Consider the following 25,736-nt stretch of genomic DNA (forward strand, 5'->3'; position numbering starts at 1 on the left):
CAGCACCAAACAGCCACCAGCAGCGAGCCAGGTGTGAGATCACTCCACACAGCGATACGACTCGCTGACACTGATGGCTTCTTCTTTTTCCTCGTTTGTGTCTCGTCCACTGCTGTAGCACAATCCAGCCAGCAGCCAAATCGGCTTACGCACCAGCTGGCAGTCACGATGCGAAACAGTTGCACAAAGGAACGACCTTGAACCCGGATTTATTTCACTCGACCAGGCAAACAATGCCAACACTTGTTCACACGTCTTTTGTTTTATACTCTATCGGACCGATCACCAAACACGTCCAGTACTGATGCGTGTTCGGCACAGAATGACAAGTGATCGTTCGCAGTGCTCGCGTTTTTTGCGTTGGTAGAGACTCTTTTCTATGGATAGTAAGATCACAGACAAACAGACGTACCACGAGATTTATTTCCATGGGTCAAAATAACGGTCATTTTAAATGAGTTTCAGTCATGCGGAATATTCCCGCCGTAGCGGTGGTGGCGTTGATGTGCCTTTTCCTTTGAATTCAGTTGACAGTATTCGAGCACCGTGCTGCCAAAACCAGCAGAAAAGCTGAAAGTTTATCTTTTGCGGAATATGTCCAGCAGGTATCGCACAAGTTAGTCGGAATCAAACTTTCCTTAGAATTTTGTATGCAGTGTACGTCTGTTTGTCTGTGGTAATATTATCTTGAAGATGTTAATTTAAAAATTGTTTTAATTGAAAAATAGAAATACAAATGTGGAACTCTAATATCAAGATGAAATGAATTTGATTGTCCTTTATACCGCCACCGCGGGATGCAAGAAGGATTGTCATATTGAACTAACTTCATTTATCTAGCAAAATATAATCATCAGTACAGTTCGTTTAGTTACCTTTTAAAAGATCTGTTCGAAGCATTTTGGTTCTCTATTGTCTTTTAAATACTCTATATTTAGTTATTTTAATAAATCTGAGAGAAACATAGTGTAAAATAAACAAGGAATTTCATCTGTACAATGCACCAAATTTAAATACCCTGCTATCTGCCTTTACCGACACGTACAAAACTTTGTTGTCTCCGGTTGCGCAGCGTAATTTGCGGCACCCGAATAATCATATTGAATACTGTTATTTGCTACTATACGAGACAAGAAAAAGAAGAAGACAATTCAAACGGCAATTCGATTGTGTTCCAGATCGCAAAACGACACCTACGCGTCAACCTAACACGCCTCACTGTGCGTCGACAGCAGCAATGTAGTCTTTTGGCTTGGCTGCACACAAATGAATAACGAGTTCTACTGTACTAACGACGAGCGTCCAGCGCTATATTCATACATGGCTCGGTGCAGTACTGTTGCCTGTGCCTGAATGTTTTCCTTCAAGACATCAGTTTTATAACATTCTAACAGCAGAACGTAAAACTGTCTGATAGTGGAGATGGTTACGAACTTTCCGAAAAAGCTCCACCTTCAAGACATCAAAATAGTCTCATAGAAGATAACGTTAGTTGACCTATTGGGACAGGGAGATTCTGTCAATTTTTTTGTCACTGCTATACATGATATCACAGCAGACAGTTGGTGTCTACTCATGAAGTCTGTGCCAGGCGTGCTTGCATGTGATTGGTACATTTTTCGTGAAGATTCGACCTTTTATGAAATTTTCACTGTTTAACAATGAAGTAATAACGATAACTGATTGATTTATTGTGATCCATCCTGTGGTTACATCAGTATTACCACAGATAACAGACATCCAAGCTAGAACAAAAAACTCCAGAAATCGTGTGTAAGATTTCAAATTCTTACTCGTTTGGAATGCTAACGACATCTTCCTGCAACTTGCGACTTTAACCACTTTAGTGGTGGCAGCGCTGGTTTACAGTCGGAGCTGCCAGATGCGTGAAAATTCTTACAGATTATACAGTCGCTGTTTATGCAACGATATAACATAGATTTTGTGAGGTTTATGTATTTATTTTTTCAAACCAACCCTAAAATAAACAAATTTATCGCAAATATACACAGGGATTGAATAAAGAAGTCGATAATGTACACATTACGACTGCTCAAAATTACTACATTTAAAAACGGCAACCATTCTCATTGCAAAAATATCGATAAAAGCTGGAAAACTATCGATTTTATTGTATCATTGACCACTAAGTGTTCATAGCGCCACCATACTGCGTATTGCGACATGCTAAAAAACCGTTGCGTCTTTTTACACATGAAGCAAAATTAGCTTGGATGTCTGTTATCTGTGGTATTACCGTTTGAAATCTTTCATTCCAACGATACACTTTGGTTTTAGTTTCCGCCGTATCCACAGAATGTATCTCAATATAGTGCGGTTAGACGTAGTCCTACGTCAAAAATGCAGCTCTTTCAGATGATACAAAAAACTCATATAGCTAAACAACCAATTACAAATGATATTGCGTAAAACAGAAGTAGATTCTAGATTCATGTTTTATGTTCGTTTTGAAATCAGCTGTATACATCCCCTAGCGGCAAACTGTTCACATCCTCAAATCAGCTGCTTGACAGTCGCACCGGGATTTTTCAGTTCATCCCTTTTACACCACTGGTTCCCGCTACGCAAGTCCGACAAATCCCGTTGCATTTCTGACACCATCTCGCTCACACCAACGGCAACCACTGGTCTCGAACGACGAAGCATCACAAGACGTATCGGTTCTTCTTCTCGGCTTTGTCTTGTGTGTGTTTAGATAATTTTAGTGCTTAGCAAAAAACGCCAGCAGCGAAGTCCGTATGTTGTAGAAAAATTTCTTTACTGTTTGCCGACGATTCTCTACCGGGTGGAATTTGCATGGAATAAGGAATGTAGAGTTTGTGTAATGTTTGTGTCATAAGCATAAAGTGTTAAGTGAATTAATTGTATTCTTGAAAGCGTTTGCAAAATATCGACTCGTTTTTCTTTCACGCTCCGAGCTGGGATAAAGGTGAGCAATGATCGTCGTTTCTGTTTGAGTCATCTGGTCGACCCTGGATTAATTATCGGTTAAATTATCCTGAATCTATCGTGTATTACATATAAAAGTTTGTACATACTTCATGAATACTGCAGAGAAAGAACAGATATCTGAAATGTGAAAAAAGTCCTGCCGTCTGCTGTCATGGCGGATGGACTGTTTATGTTGAATTTGTATAATTTTCTTGTTTCTTCAAATCACAGTCGAAAGGAAACAGTAGCGAAACATTGAAAATAAAGGGGAAGGCTGCCAGTCTGACGACTGACAGATGTTTCGGATTGGGTTTTAGTGCGGGTTTTATGAATAGTCCATGAATAAGGGAATAACAAAATATAGTGTTATTTTTTCTTCTGATTTTAGTGTTATTTGGGGAGTAACTATTGTGTTGTTACTATCAGAAAGAGCAAAATAGTGAACAAACCTCGATAGAGAAGCAATTTGCTCAGTAGAGTGTCAAGGAAAAGCGACGAAAAGTTCTAGCAGGATGATACACGGCCATCCGCCACAGCCCCAGCAGCAAGCTCCTCATCACATGGCTCATCCTCCGATGCAGCCACCGCCACCACCGCATCAGGCACCTCCGCCGCCACATATGCCCCACCTGACGAACGTTCCTCCGCCGAACGTTCCGCTTCCGGCAGCCATGCCGCAGCCTCCCAGGGAACATCCTGGACCAAGGTAAGAAATAAATGCTAAACTGTTTTCCACGGCGTGTTCCGTAACCCAAACATAGGTCGCTGACAGCTCAAGTACAGTTTGGCTAAACTTGATGAGATAATTGGAAAGTCTCCGGTTATAATCGATGCAGCACACCGCGCGGTAGCTCATTTTAATTACCATGCCGCTGTCGTCTGGTGTCTGGACGGCGGTTGGTTTCCCCTCTTCACCATTAATCCTCTCTTAACTTTTGCTTGGTTTATGCAAATAAATGCATCTCTATCCTATGTAGCCTTCTCGGGAATGCACTTTCTGCATTCAACTCGTTAAAATGAGGACTGGCTCAAAACAGGATCAGGCAGACACATCGATGCCGATCTTCCAGACAGAAATACCATTGTCTCGTTCTCTTCACGCCAAGAACTGCGCTTCACCCGTTTTGTGTTTAACCGTCGCGAAATACCCATTTGCAGGGTATGCGATTTATCATATCATATGTCAAATGAAAATGTGCATTTTATTGCCCTTCCTTTCTGCCCTTGTTTTTTTCTCAAATCGTAAATTTTTTCGTAGAATCTGTGCGCTTGGTGACAACCTAAGCGAAGACGTAATTGCAATTGTGACGATTGCTGTAGAAAGGTTTTGAGCGCAGTTTGCAGTAAACTGGTTCCATTTTTGTGGCTCAAGGCATTGACATATTGCTTGCCAGATTTTCGGCAACGTCAATTCCCTGCAGATGAAAATAATTGCAATGTTTTGTACACAGCCAAAGGCAGAATGTGATACATTGAATAACAGTAACTCAACACGCTTTATTACCTAAACATTCGAAACAGAGATGTTAAATGGTGACGGTGAGCCAAACATGCATCGCCCTTGTAAAACAATAGAGTCTAACAAAAATGTTAATGAACGTTCTTATAGTATTTATTCGTTTAGAAGTGACACATTTCCTTTTTTTTTTTCAATTTATTTACCGAAAACTTTTGGTCCAGTTTGTCTCGCATTGTGCTCTAATCGCTCTTTTGTTCTCTTCATCTAACTGTTTCACTAATCCACTCCAAATAGGTACCCGAACTAGAACTCGTTTTTCACCTGTCTTCAACATTCACTTATGGTTCCAACATGAACTCCTCTGAACGGGAAGAAACAAAGGACGCGGCAGGAGAGCAGAGTGCATTTTTCGAGTAGCCAAAACTGTTTGCTACGGTCAAATGCAATCCCAATTCCTCGGGCAATCAAACGCATAACCCTTCGCCAGGAAAAGTTTTTCTTGCTCTTGCGATTTTTTTATGACCGCAGATCCTGCAAAGTCATGTTTATTATTAAATAGCCAGCAGTACTCTCTGCGTCAGTTGCCAAAAAATGCCGCAGGAATAAGAAAATTCGGATACCTGCTTCCTCATCGAGAGCCCGAGGTACGGCAGTAAACCGTGTCTGTTGATTTTTGGTTCACAGAAGAAAAAGGGGCACACATTGCAACATTCGTCGAGCACGTTAGAGACAGGATTGGTGCTGTTTGGCGAGCGAAACTTGGATCCTTCGTCTGTTGTTATGCCTAATCCAGTTCAAAACGAGCAATTATATTTTCGACAATTACTTTTGCTTATTACAGAACAAAACTTCTGGTTACCCAAAGTGTTTAAGAGTAAGTCATGTGCGAGCATTGCTATTTTTTTCATCTATCGCCGGTACATAGCAGATTTTATTATTTATTTGTTTTTATTCGCAAATGTACGCAAATTCAATCCTCACCCTTTTGAGACCCCTTTGATGAAGCTGTTTCGAGGAGCGAACGGCGGACCCTCGCACCAAACGGCGTTGCAAAATTTTTCTAGTGCGCTCCTGTTTAGGCGCGACAAGATCAACGTCCCGGTCGAATCGCTGTTGCTCCCTGGTCAAAACAGGAAAAAGCGCGTCCTTTTAAATGTATACAATGAGACGAACCATTATATAGAACCGCTCTAGCAACAAAGCCATCGTAAGGAACAGAAGCAAAGTGGTGCCAAAAAGGAAGATGAATTTATTACTTCTTCACAATGCGCATCACGCGTTTGTCGGTTCCGTCGGCATGCACAGTGGCCCATAATATTCAACATAGTGGCCACATAATGAATACTAGGAATCAAAGTTTGACCAATTTTACAGCGTTAAGATGCCGTTGTGCATTTTGCACATTCGCCATCTAACACAGCAGGAGTGCTGCAAATGATTAAACTTGCACCCGCTCCAGCATTCCAGCGTTATCCTAACTCTTCTTCTGTTGAAAGCACTAGATAAGTTGACTGTCTTTTGAATTTTGAATTAAAAAAAAAAAAATGCAGAGACTTGCCTGGTATGTATGCTGACAGAATAGGGCTTGGCTGGAGAAACATGCTGTGCAGCCATCAGCGCCACTTTATTAATATACGACAATGTGTAAATAGGGTAAATCAGATTGCGGTTACAGGATTCGAGTTGATCAGATTAGTACTGCGAAAACATCCGCCGTGTACAGTGTCGAAGTTAACAGCAGCTCAGGAGCAAAATTTTAAATCGTGTCGGAGACATTGAGGACAATCACATCGAGAGCTTCGAAGAACTCAATCCGATCATGCTGTTGAACAGTTCAACATTTTTACCCATAACCACCGCGCCATCGAATTCCTCCTTCAGTTCTCTACTATCGTACTATAATCGTTCTACTATGTTTGCTTTCAGGATTAGCAACCGGCATCATCATTACCCCCGTGTGCCGGCCGGCAGTGACCATCACCAGTCGATGCCGGCCCCGCACATGCCAATGCAGCAGCAACCTCAGCACGGCTCCAGGAAACCTTCGTCACAGCACTATGGCAGCGGCATGGTGACCAGTGGCAGCGGCGGTATGCCCCCGAAAGCGATGGGCCATCCCCCGAAGCCGCTACCGTACGGTAGCAGTAACAACAGCAGCCATCACCAGCATTCACATCACCAGCATCACCAACACAACAACAATCATCACAGTCATCATGGCCATCATAATCACCATGGCTCCGGCGTGATTCCGGTGGTGTCTGCGGCTGGCCCAGGGGGATCCAAAACACGCATGATTCCAGCGCATGAACGTAAGTATGTTATGCTGGGCAGAAATAAAGTTGCTAGAAAGTGACCTAGAAGACGACACAGTGAGAAAATAACGCATTATTCTTTACCTAATTAAATTTCTTTTCTTTTCAGCCAAAATCAATCACAGTCACAGCAACGTCGCAGCTCCTCAAAACAACACATCAAATGCAATTGTGGTTCATAAGCCTGATCCCGTTCAGCTATCCGGCGGAATTTCCTCCACTGCCACTCCTATTCTGACACGCGATAACAATAGTAACGCTACCGTTAACAGCATTTCAACTAACAGTGCCGCCACTGGCACTGTCACAATTGTCGTTAGTAGTGGTGGTGGTGGTGGTGGTGGTGGTGGTGTCGGCGGTGGAGGAGGAACCGGAACAGGCACTAGTGGGACCATTACAGGAACACCAACAGCTTCTCTAGTGGTTAACACGGTCTGTTCACCCGATGGCAATATCAATGATTCAACCTCACAGTCACAGCTGCAGCAACCATCCCAGTTGCTGTCGTCTGTACCAGAAACCTTGGCAAACACTAAAGAGAAAACCCCAATGTGTTTAGTTAATGAATTAGCACGGTATAATAAGATTCAGCACCAGTATCGGTTGACCGGGGAGTCGGGCCCGGCACATAAGAAACGATTCACCGTCACGCTAAAGCTGGGCGATGAAGAGTACACTGCGGAAGGTCCGAGCATCAAGAAGGCTCAACATAGTGCGGCACATGAGGCGATCGGTGCCACCAAATATAAACATCCGCCGGCCAAAATTAATCGAGCGAAATCCGGCGGTAAGACTAATATTGGTAACATAACTCCGACGGTGGAGTTGAATGCTTTGGCAATGAAACGGGGCGAACCAACCGTGTACGAAACGGAGCAGGTAGTAACGTGTGCTGCTACATTAGAACCCTTACTGAAGCTTTTTTTCTCTAGGTTCTCTCAACAATAACTCTAAAATACGGCACTGGTAACCATCCTCCACCACCCAACCTCAGCTCACAAGCGTCCGCTGGTGGCGGCGGTGGTCCCAATTTTTTTTCAGTGCCTCCGCCTGGATCGAACTACGGAGGTTATCACCGAAGCAATCAAATGTACAATAATCCTCCGCCGAACGGGTTACGATACGGCGCTCCACCGCCCCCTTCCTACAACAGACGAAATCCAATCGGTAACAAATCGGATTACCCGCGTGGATATTACTACAATCACCATGTGCCAGCAGTCACTATGCCAACGGTTTATAAAGTTACTCTACACGTGGGAGAGCGAACGTTTCTGGGAGAAGGACATACGCTGCAGGCAGCACGGCATGATGCGGCTGCGCGTGCGCTTGAGGTGCTAAAGCCGCTCACTCCCGACACGGCCAACGCTCTGTCCGAGTGTCACGATACTTCGATCGACAGTGATGATCCTAACTCGGAGCTAAAATCCCCAATCTCACTTGTACACGAGATGGCACTAAAGCGCAAACTCACTGTTCAGTTTGAAGTACACGGCGAAAAAGGCCCTCCACATATGAAAGTTTTCACGACGCTTTGCAAGGTGGGTAACATTGTGACTGAAGGTGAGGGAAACGGTAAAAAACTGTCCAAAAAACGAGCGGCGGAAAAGATGCTGGAAGAGCTGAGGAAACTTCCACCAACTTCACCGGAGAAGAGCACTCGTACATTGCTGAAACAGAAGCGCAAAGTTCCATTACCGAAAAAGAAAACACGTAACCTCATCAAGGAAAAGGCGGATGAAGATCCTATGGATATGGTGAATCCCATTAGCCGGCTGATGCAGATTCAACAGGCACGCAAGGAGAAGGAACCGATTTATACGCTGTTAGAGGAACGCGGTGTCGCTCGGCGGCGTGAGTTCATCATGGAAGTAGCCGTCAGCGGTCAAACTGCAACCGGCGTCGGGCCAACAAAGAAATTAGCCAAGAAAGAGGCAGCCGAAAACCTGCTGGTGATGCTCGGTTACGGTCGCTCGACAGTGGCAAACTCTTCCACGTCACCTAACAAGGAAAACATGCCCGGAAGTGCCAACGAGGTCGGGGAAAAGTTCAATCGAAAAGTAACGTTCATCGAAATTGTTCCTAGCGCACCGGCCGGAAAGCAAGGAGGTAGCTGTGGGCGCCAAATTGTACCAGGAGTACTACAGTTGAATTCTGGTAGATTTTTCAATAGGCTAGTGTTTTTTGGTTTTGTTAATCAAATTGTTTTATACTTACTCTGGTAGGAATATCAAACAAAACGAGCTCGACCGTACCCGTTAAGGATTATCCACAGGAAAATAGTACCGATGTGGATGCTTCTAGTGTAGATGTTTCGTCTAAACCGCCAGTTGGCAATAATTCCAGTACAGTTAATGGAGGACCCTCTAGCACCTCAGCGGCAGCTACGCCGGCTGCAAGTTCAAATCCAGATATTGGCCGAAAAAAGGAACAGCTCATGTACTTGGCACAGCTGTTGAAATTTGATGTAAGGTTGTGTAAGGTTTTAACCCATGAATTTTGCTAACATATTTCATTGAAATTCCTGCAGGTAATGTTTTCGGACTTCCCGAAAGGTAACCACGGTGAGTTTCTCACACTGGTGACGCTGTCTACGGAACCGCCACAATTGTGTCACGGCAGTGGCGCAAGTCTGGAGGAATCCCATGACGAGGCCGCCCGGGGAGCGCTGGAAATCCTCAGCAAAATCGGCCTCGATAATGTGAAACCCAAAGGCAGCGGAATGGTAGCAGGAGGAGGAGATGAAAGTAAGTCCAAATCTGCTCTGAGCAACGGGTTGCAAAAGTAGAGCTTTAAGCTCAACCGCGAATTTGGGTAAGGGAATGTTATCTTACGTACTTATTGGTAAAGTAATGTATGAGCTATTTTTTTCCGTTGATGCATCGTGCTCAGAAAGTTAGACACTTGTTTTATGTCATGATTTTCAAAATTTTTTGAAGATTCATTTCATCTACTTACAATTTGTTGTTGTTGAAAGTTTCACAGTTATGTTTAAAATATATATATTGAAGACGTGAATTTATTTCGCTTAAAAGAAAAATATGAATACGCATTTATCTCGAAAGTGTCTAGAGAGCCATGCTATCTTCATTGATTTGTCTTCTAGTTTGTAGTTTTGTACAAACTACGAAATACAAGGATTCGAAAGCTGAAACATTAACTAAACATATTGAAAGCAGAAGTAATCATATAAGAAGAAAAAAAGTGCTAACAAAAAAGCGCAAACGGTAACACAGCACCAGTTGAAATAGAAACCGGCTACGGAGAAGTGCTGCTCGTAGGCGATTTCTATTGAACCGGTGTGTAGGATCTCGCCCAGCGCAGGAATCCACAACAAGGGACTCCCACTGGATGAGAACTTTTGATGAAACAGAGCTATCAGAATCGCGTTCGTCACTAGTGAATTGAAAATTGATTACCATTTACCTAAGCGAAAGTATTATTACTCGATGAAACTCGAAGAAGAGAAGCAACAAAAAATCTTGAAGGTTCTTAATCATATGGAATCGGTTTGCGCCTAGCGGATATATCAGCAGGCAGATAATCGAATAGTAGCCACATAATCTTGGACCGGAAAACTACCGGGGAGAAACAATGGGTAGTAAGTTCTAGGCGGTAATCTTGATCGCTGACTGACTGAGAAGGCTTGATGGAAGGAGAGGAAGTTGTAGTAGCTCGGGGCAGAGAGAGCGAGGAAGAGCCGTCAGTCAGCCGATCGACAAAAAACATTTTATATGCTATTATTTTAATCGTAGTTTGTGTATTGTTTAAAAACCTTCATAATGTCAAGCGTGTTACTAGAGAACACTAAGCAGCGGTGCACGCCATAGGCGGTATCGCTCGTACAATAAACTCTCGAAACTGTGTGCCTGTGGGGTCGCATTCTTGATGCGTTGGAGGTGTAGTACTAGAGTAAAAGCAAAAATCGGCGAAGAAAACTGTGCGATGCCCGATATTTCGGTTGTGCTATTGGATTGGAAATAAGATTTTGATTCTCGGATTTGATATGATTTGGTAATAAAATAGGGTTTGATTCGGAATCTAAAACAAGTCCGTTAAACATCCTGTACTGATTCAGAGCAGATATTGTGTTCGCCTTCTGCGCCAGTCTAAGATGAGATTGATCAGTAATAGGTATCAGCATCAAAATTTTACTTTACTAATAACTACAGCATGAGTCTTTTTTCTCGAATATGCTTTAAATCACTTTTTTTGTTATATTCTACAGTGGAAACTGGGCGGAGGGTTTAGATATATTATCAACATTCAAACAATCTAACTAATCATCTTATGTGAGCCATAGAAATTAAAGGACAGATAGATGCAAAAGGGCTATTGTTATTCCTTTTTACAGCTTGTTGGCTTGACTGAAACCTAGTACTACACTCCTTAATTTGATATAAACTCCCTACAGGAAAAAAAATACATCCGCAGTCGGGATTTTACTGTACTCTTTATTGTATCAGGCGCATACCGGGGAGTGTGTATAGGCAAGTACTCTTCGTATGCTTCCCAAACTGGGGCTTCTTCATTACTTCTATGACCTACACGCCACCCGGACATGCGCCTTTCTATACGTATTTAATCGTTGGTAAATTTAAGTGTGTTTCTACTAGTATATATCTATAAGAAATAATGTATTTTTTCAGTACTATTATTCCTATCCATTTTGTCCGATTTCACATACATACAAGAACAACTCACAGTAGACATTTTTGATTCCTTCCCGAAGTACACATAGTCACATACTAAAACCATTCGTTTGCAAACGAGATATTTTTCATCGTAACACAAACAGTACTAATAACAATAGTTAAATACAAGATAGCATGCCAACATCCCATAATACGCAACAAGCCCCATTTTACACGCATGGTCCTGCGAAGACAAAAAATACATTTTTTCCGCGATATTCAATACGTTAAATAACCAAAACAACACCGGCAAGCATACTAAACTAACAAAAGAAAACGGAAACGAAACAAGCAGAAACACATTTCATTTCTCAAAAATAAAGAAGAAGAAAAAACCTAATTATAATTCATGTTAGGCACATGGTAATTGATGATTAAGAAAAAGGAAACGAAAAATGCAGAGTATTTTATGGTATCAAGCAAAAAGGAAACCCAACCTTTTGGGATCATCGACCAAAAGTTCGAACGAAAAAAAAAGTTGAAGAATTTCTGTTCGCTGCTGAAGTTAGTTAGCATCCCGCATAGTTAGGGCTCGAACTTTTGTGTCTTTGTCAACAGTAATCCGTTCATTTTCTAAGTAGAAACAGAAAAACAGAGGCAGAAGCTATGAAATCTTGCGTTGATCCCAAATCTTACCGTGCTGGTGTTCGTCTTTCTCAGCGAACGCAGAAACGCAGACAGCAGCAACGGTTGAAAATCTCATATCTCATTATAAAAAACATTCGACGATTGGAGGATTCTGTTTCGTTTCGGATACTAAATGTTAACCTCTTTCTGGTTTGTTTATATAGATCAAAATTTGTTACCTGTTTTGTTTGTCGTTGAAAATCGTTGGAAAATGGAAAATTGTCGAATGGTTTTTATAAACCCCTCCCCCCAACAAAAGTAGAAAATTTGTTCGCCGCTTGGGACAGCACGTTTGTGTTCGATCTCCTCTATTTACATGAGAAACAAAGTGAGGAAAATCCTTGGTTTATTCATAATACCCTTATGTTATCTCGTTTGGAAGGCACCAATGCAGAAAAAACTCAAATTGTCCCCTTAATAATAAAACAAAAATGGAACAATGTGTCAGAAGTCGGATGACATTCCAATTTTTCCGAGCTAAAACTACCGAATTTTCCTGTAGTTAATTTATTTACTTATTTATATTTTTTTTGTTTGTTTGAAAATCTTTTAAATATCATACCAACGGTCGCTAAAACAAGTCCATAATCTCATTCAATATCTTCTTGAGCAAATCCAACCGATTGAAGGTGAAAAAGTGCACCAGCTTAACTTCCTCCGGCCTTTCCGTCCGGAGGGTTCGCACCAGCTCGACGAAGTGTTTCACTACGAAGGCTTCGAACTGGTCCGGTTCATCGTGGGCGTGGCTGTGCAGCAGCTCCTGCACCTCCCGGGGCGGGTTCACACGCGTCAGACCGAGCACGGTTTCGAGCTGCTGGTAGGAGTGAGGTAGAAATATTCCCGGCACGATGGGCACCGTGATGCCGGCTTTGCGGCACGCGTCCACGTAGCTGAAGAAGGAGGCCACATCGTACACGGTTTGTGTGACGATAAATTCTACTCCGAGGTCGACCTGAAAGGCATGAGAAAATTCATCATTTATTATGGAACATTTTGTTTTTAAAAATGAGCGTTGTTTACCAAACAAACTGCTAACTACGTGTAGTTTAGCAGTCTGTTTGAGCTGACAACCAGTAAATGTGGGTTTTCCCGTGGATTGTCGGCAGTTTAAGACCGATTGGAGTATATGCAAAGTTTTTTTCAGAAATATATCGATCTTGATGCACTCGGTAAAAAAATACTACCAGAAACTATAACAAATATGGCATCAGGCATAAACAGTTTAAAATACTCAAATGATCAATTCAAACAGAAACAACAAACAGAAACTGAAAAATACAGTCGAATCCCTTTATAACGACACTTTTAATAGCGACAAATCTCGCTATAGCGACATTCTCAACATTACCTTCTGTTTTATACTAAAATTCTTCGTTTATTGCGACATTTCGCTATCACGACCTTCCTCTATAACGGCATACCAAAACAAATACTTGTCATTCTTTATTGCGACAATAGTACCGTCGAATCTCTCTATAACGACATTGCTGAATCTATAACGACATTCTCAACGGTACCTTCTGTTCTACATATGCAAACATTCTTCGTATTATTGCGACATTTCGCTATAACGACAGTCCCTTGCGATGTCGGTATAAAGGGATTTGACTGTAAATTAGAAATCAGAAATGATTATGCCGGAGGTTCGATAAAACCAGATCCACTGAGCAATGTTCTCTCGAAATTTCATGATCATTGGATGAATTTTGGGTTTTAAGGAACAATTTAACCGACTGATTCGAGGAATGTAGCTTTAATAGTTTTCACATAGACCAGCCATATTCTCCAGTTTTACTAACTGATGCTCGCTCCGCATTCGGAAAAAAATGCTCCTTTTTCATCTGAACCGGATCCTATACAATCTGATAAGCAATGCATGCGAAATGTCAGCGATTGCTCTGTCATGGGAAGTTTTCCAGACATGCTTTCCTTATTCAACAATTGCAATAATCAGCAAAACTTGCAACGTATCCTGCACTGCAGTTTCTTCTCACATTTCAAACTGGCGTACCTGCTGTGAATTGCGGTCGTTAAAAGGATCAGTTATGTTGATTGACACCGGTAGACAAAAGCGAAAAAATGCTGTCCTAAAGCTCAACATGGTTGCCCTGGGAACATTATAGCTACTTTAGCATTCCTGTTAAATTTGGTGACTCTAGCCAGTGTAGAAATATGTCAACTTTCGAGAAGAAGAGATATGTAAAAATATTTTAAATATGTAACTCTACTCGCAAAAGAATTTTTATTGCACTGCACACTGGGCCAGGAATGGAATCTAGCGGAACGAAATTATTAGCGCTCTCAGGGTTTGACCAATCGGTTACCGATCTTCTACAAAGTTTCTTGGTATAGTTAGGGCTCCATTTTTGATGTTTCAATTAGTTCGGAATTTACCCGCGAAGGTGGCGTTGCGATGCCAACTTCTTTCCCTTATACGCTAGAGCTTTGCGGTTTCGACAAAGTTGTAGATCTCTAAAATCTATGAAACTTTACAGAATATATAAAATTTTTACCTCTTCAAGTTTCAGAGATCTACGAGTTTTTATAAAATTTGTCTGAATTTCACGTTTTATTGTGATAATTTTATGAGTTCACTCGAATTAATTTCTTACAATTTATTTCTTGATTGAAATTGAATAATTACGTCGTTTTCTTCCGAGTACAGAAGTTTTTGAAGTACCATGGAACGGGGCGAAATTGATCAATTTTTATAACAATTTCCAAATAACTAGTTTCATGTACATTTTTCCCGAAATAGTTTAATTTTGAAACAAGTACTGGTATGTGCTCCAGTAAACCTCTATCGCTATTGGTGAAATTTCTATCGTCTACTTCATGAAATAAATTCGATAATTCTATAAGGTACTATGAGGTAAATTGGGGTGAAATTGATCACCATTGAAATCCATACATTCTTTCGGCAATGTCCTTTTTTTCGACATGCTAAAGATGAATGATGATTTCTGTACTGAAAAATATCATTAACAGCTAGTTTGGAAACGAAAATAACGATATTTCAGGTTAAAATTTGTTTATTTTGGTTCACGAGCTGCTTGTTGCTAAATTTGCTCTTATTTGATCGTCGTTAGACCGATTTCAATTCGGTTTGTTGCAAAAGCTCAAACACTAGCTCTGAAATTAAAATCTTTGTGGTTTCCTGCGAATTCATCACTATATCTTTAATGGTATGGAATGATTATTGTTGAAAATTACGTTTTTTGAGCTTTTATAAAACTTTACTCTTTTCTCCAAATTTAACGTAATTAACCCTCAACTAAGATTACTTTATGAAAAAAAAAATAAGATTACTTTAAGTAAATTCAATACTTTTTTTTTGTTATTTGGAAACTTGCTTGATCAATTTTGATTGAGTTTTGACTGAATTAGAAGAAATTTTCGAAAATATGAAAAATTGCACCGGGCATGCAAGGGTTAACTTATATCTAGGTTAAGAGCAATATCTTTTGATTAGTATTTTTTATCACGATCACCTGGAAAGATCAATTTCACCCCACTGATCTATTTCACCCCATTCCACGGTACTTAAGTAAAAATGTTACACAAAATTTGAAAAAAATACATAATTTTGTGAATTAGATATCTCATAGGTTAGCAAGTATTAGCAAACCATGATTTTTTCAAAAAACTGCCCATAGAAAATCTTTATTCTCTGAAATTTTGAAAGATGTGTTTTTTGTGTTTTTGTGATATTTCAGTTTGAATATAACCATAGGTTTCATGTAAAAATACAATTACTATGTATTTATTGCATGGAATACACGGTCCAGTACTCTGATACTCTATCCAACCTGCAGTCTTCAGCAAAGTTTCTCAGTGTAATAAGAACTTACACTTGACGTTCAGTTTAGTTCACGATTTGGCCGCAGAGATAGCGTTTCGACACCAACTTTTTATTCTTACACGCTAGAGCTCTCCAGTTTTCGACAAAGTTTTAGATTAGAAAAATCTAAAGAAATCTCCAAAGAATCACAAAACTATTACAAAAAACGTGAAATGGGCACTAGGGGGTTAAGTGAAAATATGACACAAAATTTGAAAAATACACAATTTTGTGAAGATCTCTCATCGGGTAGCGAGTATTAGAAAACCAGGATTTTTTCTAAACATTGTCCATCAAAAAATCTGTATTTTCTGAAAATTTGAAAGATGTGTTTTTGTGATATTTTAATTTGAATATAACCATAGGTTTAACGTAAATATGTAATGTAATGCAGTCTTCAGCAAATTTCTCGGTTTAATAAGAGCTTCAATTTGACGTTTAGTTTAGTTTGCGATCTGGCTGCAGAGATGGCGCTTCGACACCAACTTTTTATTCTTACACGCTAGAGCTTTGCAGTTTTCGACGAAGTTTCAGATCAGAAAATTTCTTGTAACTCCGTTCAAGACCCAAAATTTCTGTCTCTTCAAATTTTAGAATTATACGAGTTTTTGCTGAATTCGTAATTTGGATGTCAAAAAAGTGGAAGAGGTTGTTTATAAGAAACGACCGCAAGGTTAACGTAGAATTACGACAGCCTGTCTTATGTCAATAATTTTTTGCAATAGTTTTGGAAATACACTCGATTAGGGTTAACCATTTTAATGGTGTGAACCGACATATTTTTCCGTATATGTTTCGTATATTATTTTTGCTTTAATGGAATGGAATGGAATAACTGGAAAAATAGGTGTAACTAAATTATTTCCAGTTATACCATTTTACAACGTTCGAAAAAAATTACATCTCATTCATTCTGGCTCAGAGCGATTATTCGATAAGCTCCACCTTTATTTTTAGTTTTCAAGTTTTTCCTCAGTTTCGTAGCACGGATGTAAAGAAATGATTTCTTGTGGACATTCTGTCGAGCCGGACCGATAGCACTCTCATGAAGGCAACAAAATAACATGTATTCTTTTGTGTTGCGCGGCTTGGAAGGAAAAAATGTTTCCTTCCCCGTGTCGCATGGAAGCAGATTATTGCGTGTTTGATACTGCCGACGGTAGACATTAGTATGAAGGTGGAAATTCTGCTGTGATGTCGAGCAATAACCGTCTTCTTCAAGACGTTAATCCATGTTAATGAAGTGTTTAAATTTTCTAAAACGGACTCATCACCGTGAGCAGAACTTTTCTGTTTGGGATCGGATTTGTTTCGCATATACCGCTTGTGATGCACAGTATCAATGAATTGAATATACATCACACTGCTGCGCAATTGCAGCAGCATCAAACTGCAATCAAAGTTGCAGTTTAGTAATAACCATTCATTATGCTCTTCCAAATACATTTAGTAGCTCTGAAAAAGGCTGGTTGCTGCAGTTGCAAATCTCATTCAATTATCGCATTAATGCTTCATGGTCCAGAAAGCACGCGATATCCGCTCTGACATAGATTTTTCGCACGTTGTGGAATGGGATAACTGGAAAAATTGTTTCCAGTTATACCATTCTACCGTTGACCGTTCATTGGCAGTATTGTAATTTCTTATGTTTGATATTTTGAATGAAGTTCATTGAATATTTTTAAATTTTGTGCAAATGAGAAGTTGAAGTGCTGCCGAATTGTAATATGCACATTTAATACGACATCATTATTCGGGAACGGAACAAAGGCTACGGTTATGCAGAACGCGAATGCCGGCGCGATGCGATTCGCCTTACCGTGGTGAAATGTACAGCTCTTTTTAAGGCGAAGTAGAGCTATACATTTCAACACATTTCGTCTTGCGTTCTGCATGACCGTAGCCAAACACTAAGCGACGCAAACACGTAATAATAGTCAGAGTCGGCTTTAATGGAGGAAGTGTTGGCAAATGCATCTACCGCTAATACCGCTGCTATCATACGGAAGCGCGTCGTTTCATGTGGGGAATATCAACAACGAAAAATGACGCGCGTCTAAGCATAACCCGAAATGTTTCGCCGTGCTGCTTCCACTTACTTCCACATCGGCCTCAGGGAAGTACCGGCTGCATCTGCATCTACCGCTGAGGCTGTCACTATACTGCTATTGGTACCAAAAGCTATTAACTCTTCAAATAAGTGTTTTATTTGTTCTCAAAAGAACAATTGTTCGATTCAAAATTGGATTTACGCAATCGCATCTCTGTAATATTACCGACAATAATATTCTTCTGAAAAAAATGATACAACTTTCCCATTAGGCCTCTGTCATAATAGACGCGAAAAACGACGCGAACCGATTCGCTCGGCGGTAGGTTAATGTACAGCCATCAGTAGAGCTGTACATTAACCTACGGCCGAACGAATCGGTTCGCGCCGCTTTTCGCGTCTACTATGGCAGAGGCCTTAGAGAAAGTTGCTGGCTGATGTATTCACTTCATGCAAGCCTGCTGCTGCTACCACACTGAAACAGCATTTTAGTGAAAGGAGTGTCGTTGCATCAGCTGACCCTGCTATTATCGATGCTGATATACCCGCTGCAACAGCTATGCTATGCATAGCCATGCCACAGTTGTGGCCGCTATACGCTGGCCCAACTGCAACGCTATTCGCAGCCATGCCACAGTTGTGGCCGCCATTGGTATCCGCTGTACCTGCATCTGCTGGCCCTGCTACTATCGATGGTGAGATCCGCTGAAACTGCTACGCTTATCCGCAGCCATGCCACAGTTGTGGCCGCTATCCGCTATCGATGGTACCCACTGCACTGCTCCCGCTGCTGCTAAGGGAGGACTGCTGTTGTCGCTGTTCAGAACTATTATGAGCGGCTTCGACTAAACAGGCTCTTATATAGGGATTAAAATAAGAATGATTTATTTTACGTACGTGGTGGAATGATATAACTTGAAAAATATGTGTGACTTCATTCTGGCTCAGAGCGATCATTTGATATGCTCCACCTCTTTTTTCAGTTTCTAAAGTTTTTCCCCAGTTTCGTAGCACGTTTGTACAAAAATGATAACTTGTGGACATTCTGTCGAGCCGGACTGATAGCACTCTCATTGAAGCAACAAAATAACATGTTTTGTGTCGTGTTGCGCAGCTTGATTGAAGAAAATGTTCTCGTTCCCGTGTCGCATGAAAGCAGATTATTGCGTGTTTGATATTGCCGATGGTAGACATGAGCTGCTGTGATGTTAAACTTTAACCGTCTTCTACAAGACGGTACACCCTTGGTAATGTAGAGTTGTGAATTTTCTAAAATAGACTCAGCATCGTGAGCAGAACGTGCTGGCTGCTGTACATTTGCAGCAGCATTAAACCTCAGTTGCAGTTTATTGATAACCATTCAATATGCTCTTCAAAATACATTTAGTAGCTTTGAAAAAGGCCGATTGCTGCAATTGCAATTTTCATTCAATTATTGCATTAATGCTTCATAGTCAGATAGCGTGCAATATCCGCTCTGACATAAAAATTGTTTCGAATGCTGTGGAATGATATACCTAACTTGAAAAATATGTGTGACTTAATCATTTCCAGTTATACCATACACTACAACGTTCGAAAAAAAAAAATACATCTCTTCATTCTGGCTCAGAGCGATAATTTGATAAGCTCCACCTCTTTTTTCAGTTTCTAAAGTTTTTCCCCAGTTTCGTAGCACGTTTGTACAAAAATGATTTCTTGTGGAAATTCTGTCGAGCCGGACCGATAGCACTCTCATTGAAGCAACAAAATAACATGTTTTGTGCCGTGTTGCGCAGCTTGGTTGAAAAAAATGTTCCCGTCCCCGTGTCGTATGAAAGCAGATTATTGCGTGTTTGACATTGCCGATGGTAGACATGAGTATGAAGGTCAAAATTCTGCTGAGGTATCAAAATATAACCGTTTTAATTTAAGACGCAAGAGCGTAAGTGCTGCATTTCTGTTATCTGCTGCCATTCAGCACGAGAACAAGTGTAAATTATAACCGGTCCTTCTCAGGGCCACCAACACGTTCTTGAGGCAATGTTGAATTTTTCCTCGCTTGCAAATGCTGAAATTCGCGGTTTTCCGTCTGTTACACACGATGAAAAATTTTAACTACTTCAATCACATGGTTGAAGAGCACCAAAAGGTGCTATTATATTTCACAACAGTAACAACACTGGCAGGTTTGTTCAATTATCATCATTCCGGATAACCATTCGCCGATGATTCTAGATCTCCCGTTTTCTCTAGTAGAATTGCCTGCCATTTCCAATAATTCTGCAGCTACCGAAAACTCCATAACAGCCGCCAGATAGACAGGTGCTTAAGTATCAACGCGCCCAGAACGATCAGCCAGAAATTGAAACCCGGCTTTTCTTTCTTCTTCACGATCAGCAACCAACGTCCGTGTGGTATCGGCACAATCATAAGATGAATTATACATAAAACAAAAAGCGCGCATTCTTAGTCAACTAGGTATATTCTGTCGACCTTGTTAGGGAAAGAAGCATTGTGCGACCAACCAGAGGTCGACATTTGCGTTTCGACAAGGCTTGACAATTTTCAATAGTACAATCGTTCGAACAATCAGCTTACAACTTTCTGCATTTGGACGGGTGCTTGGTTGATTTTCCAATCGATTACTGCAAAAATAACGAAAATCGGTTGGAAACTGACTGAGTTTGAAACGGTTGAAAATGGACAATTTTTGTGACGCTCTCGATGTTTTTGGTTTTTGAAATTGGATCCCTGTGATGAAATTGGTCCCCTGTATATGTTTTTGTAAGACGTAATTCTACGTCAAAATAAAACTTTGTCGAAAACTGCAAAGCTCTAGCGTGTAAGAATAGGAAGTTGGTGAAGAAGCGCCATCTCTGCACTGCAGAGTCTGCAGCCAAATCGCAAATTAAACTAAACGTCAAATTGAAGCTCTTATTACACCGAGAAACTTTGCTGAAGACTACAAATCGATTGGATAGAGTATAAGAGCCCTGGCCCATGTATTCCATGCAATAAATACATGGCAATTGTATTTTCACATTAAACCTATGGTCACAGACAAACAGACGTGCCACTCGATGACGATTTCATCGACAAGAAAAATAACGATAATTTTGAAATTTTCCTTAGTGGGCAATACTGCCGCTAGTGTCGCTATGAGTAAGCGTGCACATTCGTTATCAGAGACAAAAACCATTAGTAATGCCGCTTGTGTTGATTTGAGCAAGCGGGCGCACCCATTAGCAAAGACAAAAACCGTTCTACGAAAATAAGTTTGTAGGCAATAAGCTCACATAGTGGGGCATGAGTGTAACGTTTCGAATAAGAACGACGATTTTTCAGGATTTTTGTTCGAAGAGGCACGTCTGTTAGTCTGTGCTATGATTATACTTAAAATGAAATGTCACAAAAACACATCGTTCAAAAATTCAGAAAATACAGATTTTTTGATGGACCATTTTTAGAAAAAATCCTGGTTTGCTATCCGGAGAGATATCTACTTCACAAAATTGTGTATTTTTTCAAGTTGTGTCATATTTTCTCTTAAATTTTTAAAAACTTCTGTACTCGGTAGAAAATGATACAAAAAATTAAAAAAATAAAACGTGAAATTCAGAAAAAATTTATAAAAACGCGTAGATCTCTGAAACGTTAAGAGTTATAAATTTTGTATATTCTATGGAGTTTCGTAAAATTATGAGCGACGCCACCTTACGGCTAAATTCCGAACTAATTCAAACATCCAAATTGAAGCCCCAAAAAAGAAACTTTGTAGAAGATCGGAAACCGATTAGTCAAATCCTGAGAGCGCTAATAATCTAGTTCTACTAGATTCCTTTCCTGGCCCAGTGTGTATTGTAGCCAATCCTTCTTTTTATAGATGGGACATATAACCCCCTTCATCCATTCCTTCCGAAGTCTCGCTTTCTTTCAAATCCTAGAAATTATACAGTGGAGTGCCGTTGCTAAAATTTCTTTGCCTTGTTTATAGAGCTCTGCCGGTAGTCTTTCCTTAATCTCCAGGATATCGGAAACTGGGACACGGTCTCGTTTGTTGGCACTTTAAGGTTAACTTCCCTCTACCACCACCGACCACCTTGCGCTCGCTTGTGATCTGGTTTCCCTCCTCGTCCCTACAAATATCTGGTCGGTTTTGTGGTGTGAAATACCATTATTAGTTTGAGCGCACATGTACTGCTACAAGGTGGTGGTCTGAGTTTATATCCGCACCCCGAAGGAAGCGTATGCTTGTGATATTCGAGAAAAACCGGCCATCAATGAGAACGTGGTCAATTTGATTTATTGTTCAGTGGTCAGGTGATCTCCTGGTGGCGTTGGGGATATCTTTGCGAAAAAAGTGCTTCTAATCACCAGGCCTCGGAAATCTGCGAAGTTGATTTATCGTTGGCCGTTGTCGCTCGTGTCGGCTAGTAGACTGTGAGAGCCTATCACTGGTCTACACGTCCCTACGAACCTGAGAGTACACAAAAACCCGTTCCCAGCTCGTTGATTGCTCCACTGCTCTGGTAGAACTGGGCTCTGCCGCCACGGACACAATCTTACCCCGGCTGACGGTAACTTAGAATAACTTTTGCTATCAAGTTTTTATAGTATTCAAATATACACTTTTTCAAATAAATTTTTAATAAATCTACCTTTTAGTTGTTCACGAAACTAAACGTTGAAAATTTAGTTAATTTGAATTCTGGGAAATACTTTTGCTTTGAGAATTGGGTAACTGGGTTTTAAGACAGTTAGGATTTCTAGAAGGTGGATTCTGTTGTAGGGTCAGAACCAAGCTGTAGAAAAATGTCTGATGAAATGATGCTTAGAAATTGTGGATCCAATGAGACATAAGCGCTCCAGCCTGACCACGTTTTCTCTGGTTGCATTTTCATATTTAAATTTTACACCCTCATCTTTCTATAAGACGTAGTAAATATTTTTATATTTTCATTCATCAGTTTGCTCATTGCATCGGTATGTATTGTTTTGACTGCACGAAAGTGTGGTTCTGTAAGACGAACCTATTAAATTTTTATTGGCAGCTGTTGCGATTAGCATCCGTCGAGCTTGTTTCGTCATGAAGAACTTTATTGCTTCTCTAAAATAAAACAGTGAGCCTGTGGATTCGTGAAATAGTTCTAAGTTAAAATTAAATCGGTAGGTTCTGTTAACACTTCGGATTACTACAGTCTACAATGCTGTTGACATAGAACCATCTTATTTTATTTATGTAATTTTGTTCGTAAACAATCGATAGTGTGCTAGGCACTCCTCAGTCTCCGGAGACAGTTTCACCCCCGCGTGTTCCTGTGAAGGCAATTCAAAAGATTATTTCATATCACATATAAATATTGTGAGTATACGTCGACCGCCAATGTCAGCTGAAATCTGAGCCGACTGTTTAGAAAATTGACAAACGTAACACTATCGTTGAATGGTTTATTCAACTTGCCAAATACTGAGGTTGATTAGCGCACTTGCACTTGCGGTGCAGCAGCGCAGTTTGGTTATACATACGAAGCAAATGAAAATCTAAACTGCTGACGGAGGTGTCGGTATATTTACTTGATGATATCATGCTTATTTGGGCTCTGGGAACTATGTCCGGCTTGGTGGATTATCAGTAAATCAAACATTGCTGTTTGATAAAGTTTCTAGGCCTGGTCAAACAAATAGTTTACTAAAAGCAATAACAGAACATCAAAAAAGAAACTGATAACAGACGTGCGATTGTTATGCAGCCTTGCATATCTCAACCACGAAGTTTATCAGAATCGAATGAAAAAATCAAATTCATTGTTGGCAATCTAAGCACTTGCATGTGGTTTTCTTATCAACACGTTTTGTTAACCATTATCCACACTGCGTGTGGTGTCAGTATGACCAGAATAAAAAACCGCATCAACACAACCGACTGAAGTGCGTCAAACTTATTAGACTTTCTTATTTTCGCTTCGTTCGCACTCGGTGTGTTCGAAAAATCCATCACGCCCCAAGCGACAACAACACAAACAACGGGCACGGTAGTTTTTCCGTGGCAATGAAAAAATCTACTCTTCAATGAAAATTCCGCTAAAAATAACACTAGCTGCACGGCACAGCTTGCGTTCGCGGCTCTAGTACTGCACTTTCGCATTCGCCAAGGTCGTATATCTTATCACTTCTTATCGCAGAGACAGCACTTACCTTCTTCTTAAGATACAGGACGTCAGATTCCAGCGATGGCGACTCTGGGTGCACATATGGATAACCACCAACGGCAATGCACAGGTCGGGATTATTTTTGGACCGCAGATATTCGACTAGATCGGCAGAGTGCTGAAATCTTTGCGACTCGCTTACGGTATCGCCTCGAATCACGAACAGATTCCAGTTGCCCATTTCTACAAACTTATCCACCTGTGCCTCGGTGATGTTGTAACAGGACAGATGGTTCATCACAGTGCAGTGAGGCACGATCTTGGCTGTCATTTTCATCATAGGTGTGTCGACGAAACGGCGATACTGAAGGTTGTTATCAGAAATCCATGGCAAGGAACAGAACAACGGTTTCGGCTGGAGGCGACTCAAGTCCAGCACGAAATCTTCTTTCGGAATCAACTCGATGGAATAACACAACCGTTCGGAACTGATCCATCGCTGCACCGTTTGCTTCAGGTTCCTGCTGTTCTCGTGACTATGCATCACTTCCACTGAGTTAACACTTTGGTCCACCTTGCCATTGGGATCGGATTCGACTGTTAGACGATGCATTGCCGCGCTTGCCTGCTTTGGGGAACGATAATTTTAGACTGCGAAGGCGTTTAGCGTTGTATGGTCAAACATGCTGTATTGAATAGCCATCAGCTGACAGTTTTTGAGCAAGAGAGAGGTTGCGAATTCGGACGCTAGTCTTCGTGTACGAGCGAGCAAACATTCTCGACTGCTCGCTGCGGCTTGGTGTGTGCCAGTAGTGATAATCAAACTTCGTGTACAATTGACGTATCTACGTAATGCGCACACCGCTCGAGTGTATATTGCTTACGCCTTAGCGTAAACAAACGAGCGGTACAACTGTGTGGTACTAGAAGAATTCGTTCGCGTTTGCGCATTTGGTCAGAGATCGTAGTCCCGAGCGGGCGAATGAAATCAGGTCAATTATTATCGTTTATTGTTTTGTCTGTCCACTTGACCTTCACATTACTGATCGATTGCGTGGAATCAAGCGGTTGTTCTCGTATCGGATCCTAGAAAATACGAAAGTATCAATCCTATAATTGGTCAACCAATTGTCCAGAGGATTTTAAAATCTTGCAAACTGCGATAGCAAAGACTGTTCTGTGAGCAACAGTCGGCGACGCTCGTTTAACCCTCTCCCGCTCACAAGGTTTTTCATGATTTAAAAATACTTTCCGGGCCAATTTAGGCAAAATACTGTGCAGGATAGTTAAAATCACTGTAAAACATTGTATTTTGAAGAAAAAAGCGAATTTTGAAATGGTGCTCCAGAGCACCTATGAGCACAGCAGGGCCTTTTTAAAAAACACGAAAAAAAATTTCTGATGCTTTTTGAAGTATTTATCAAATACTATAGGAAATAATGAAAACAACGTAGTTTTCGAAAAAAAAACTTGACTTAGTCAATCATGATGCTGAAAAGACGAATTTTGAAGAGCTTGTCATATCCGAGTTCTCCTCTTTTCTTTATCTCTGAGTTGTCATGTACCTAGATTTCGGCTTGCAGCTTTTCCCAGAAATGGTACGTTTTCCTTTTTGGTCCTCTTTCAATGCCTTTAGACCCACTTTCATTTCTTTCCTGGCCCGTTTT

General features: G+C 40.8%; 2 protein-coding genes across 2 annotated transcripts; one reads left to right on the forward strand and one right to left on the reverse strand.

Moving 5' to 3' along the window:
* The first annotated feature begins 2,698 nt into the window (after positions 1-2,698).
* Positions 2,699-12,503, forward strand: LOC129723940 (maternal effect protein staufen-like). The gene is made up of 7 exons (XM_055678438.1): positions 2,699-2,950; positions 3,341-3,658; positions 6,338-6,723; positions 6,836-7,605; positions 7,659-8,883; positions 8,952-9,193; positions 9,257-12,503. The coding sequence occupies exons 2-7, from the start codon at positions 3,465-3,467 to the stop codon at positions 9,512-9,514; spliced, it is 3,075 nt and encodes a 1,024-aa protein (XP_055534413.1). The 5' UTR covers positions 2,699-2,950; positions 3,341-3,464; the 3' UTR covers positions 9,515-12,503.
* LOC129723944 (methylenetetrahydrofolate reductase (NADPH)) lies at positions 12,373-24,844 on the reverse strand. Its single transcript, XM_055678445.1, has 2 exons — positions 24,116-24,844; positions 12,373-12,999 (listed from the first exon to the last, which is right to left on the reverse strand). The coding sequence occupies exons 1-2, from the start codon at positions 24,680-24,682 to the stop codon at positions 12,619-12,621; spliced, it is 948 nt and encodes a 315-aa protein (XP_055534420.1). The 5' UTR covers positions 24,683-24,844; the 3' UTR covers positions 12,373-12,618.
* Positions 24,845-25,736: the final 892 nt, after the last annotated feature.

Source organism: Wyeomyia smithii, chromosome 2 (assembly GCF_029784165.1).
Source record: "Wyeomyia smithii strain HCP4-BCI-WySm-NY-G18 chromosome 2, ASM2978416v1, whole genome shotgun sequence".
NCBI classification, from domain to species: Eukaryota; Metazoa; Arthropoda; class Insecta; order Diptera; family Culicidae; genus Wyeomyia; species Wyeomyia smithii.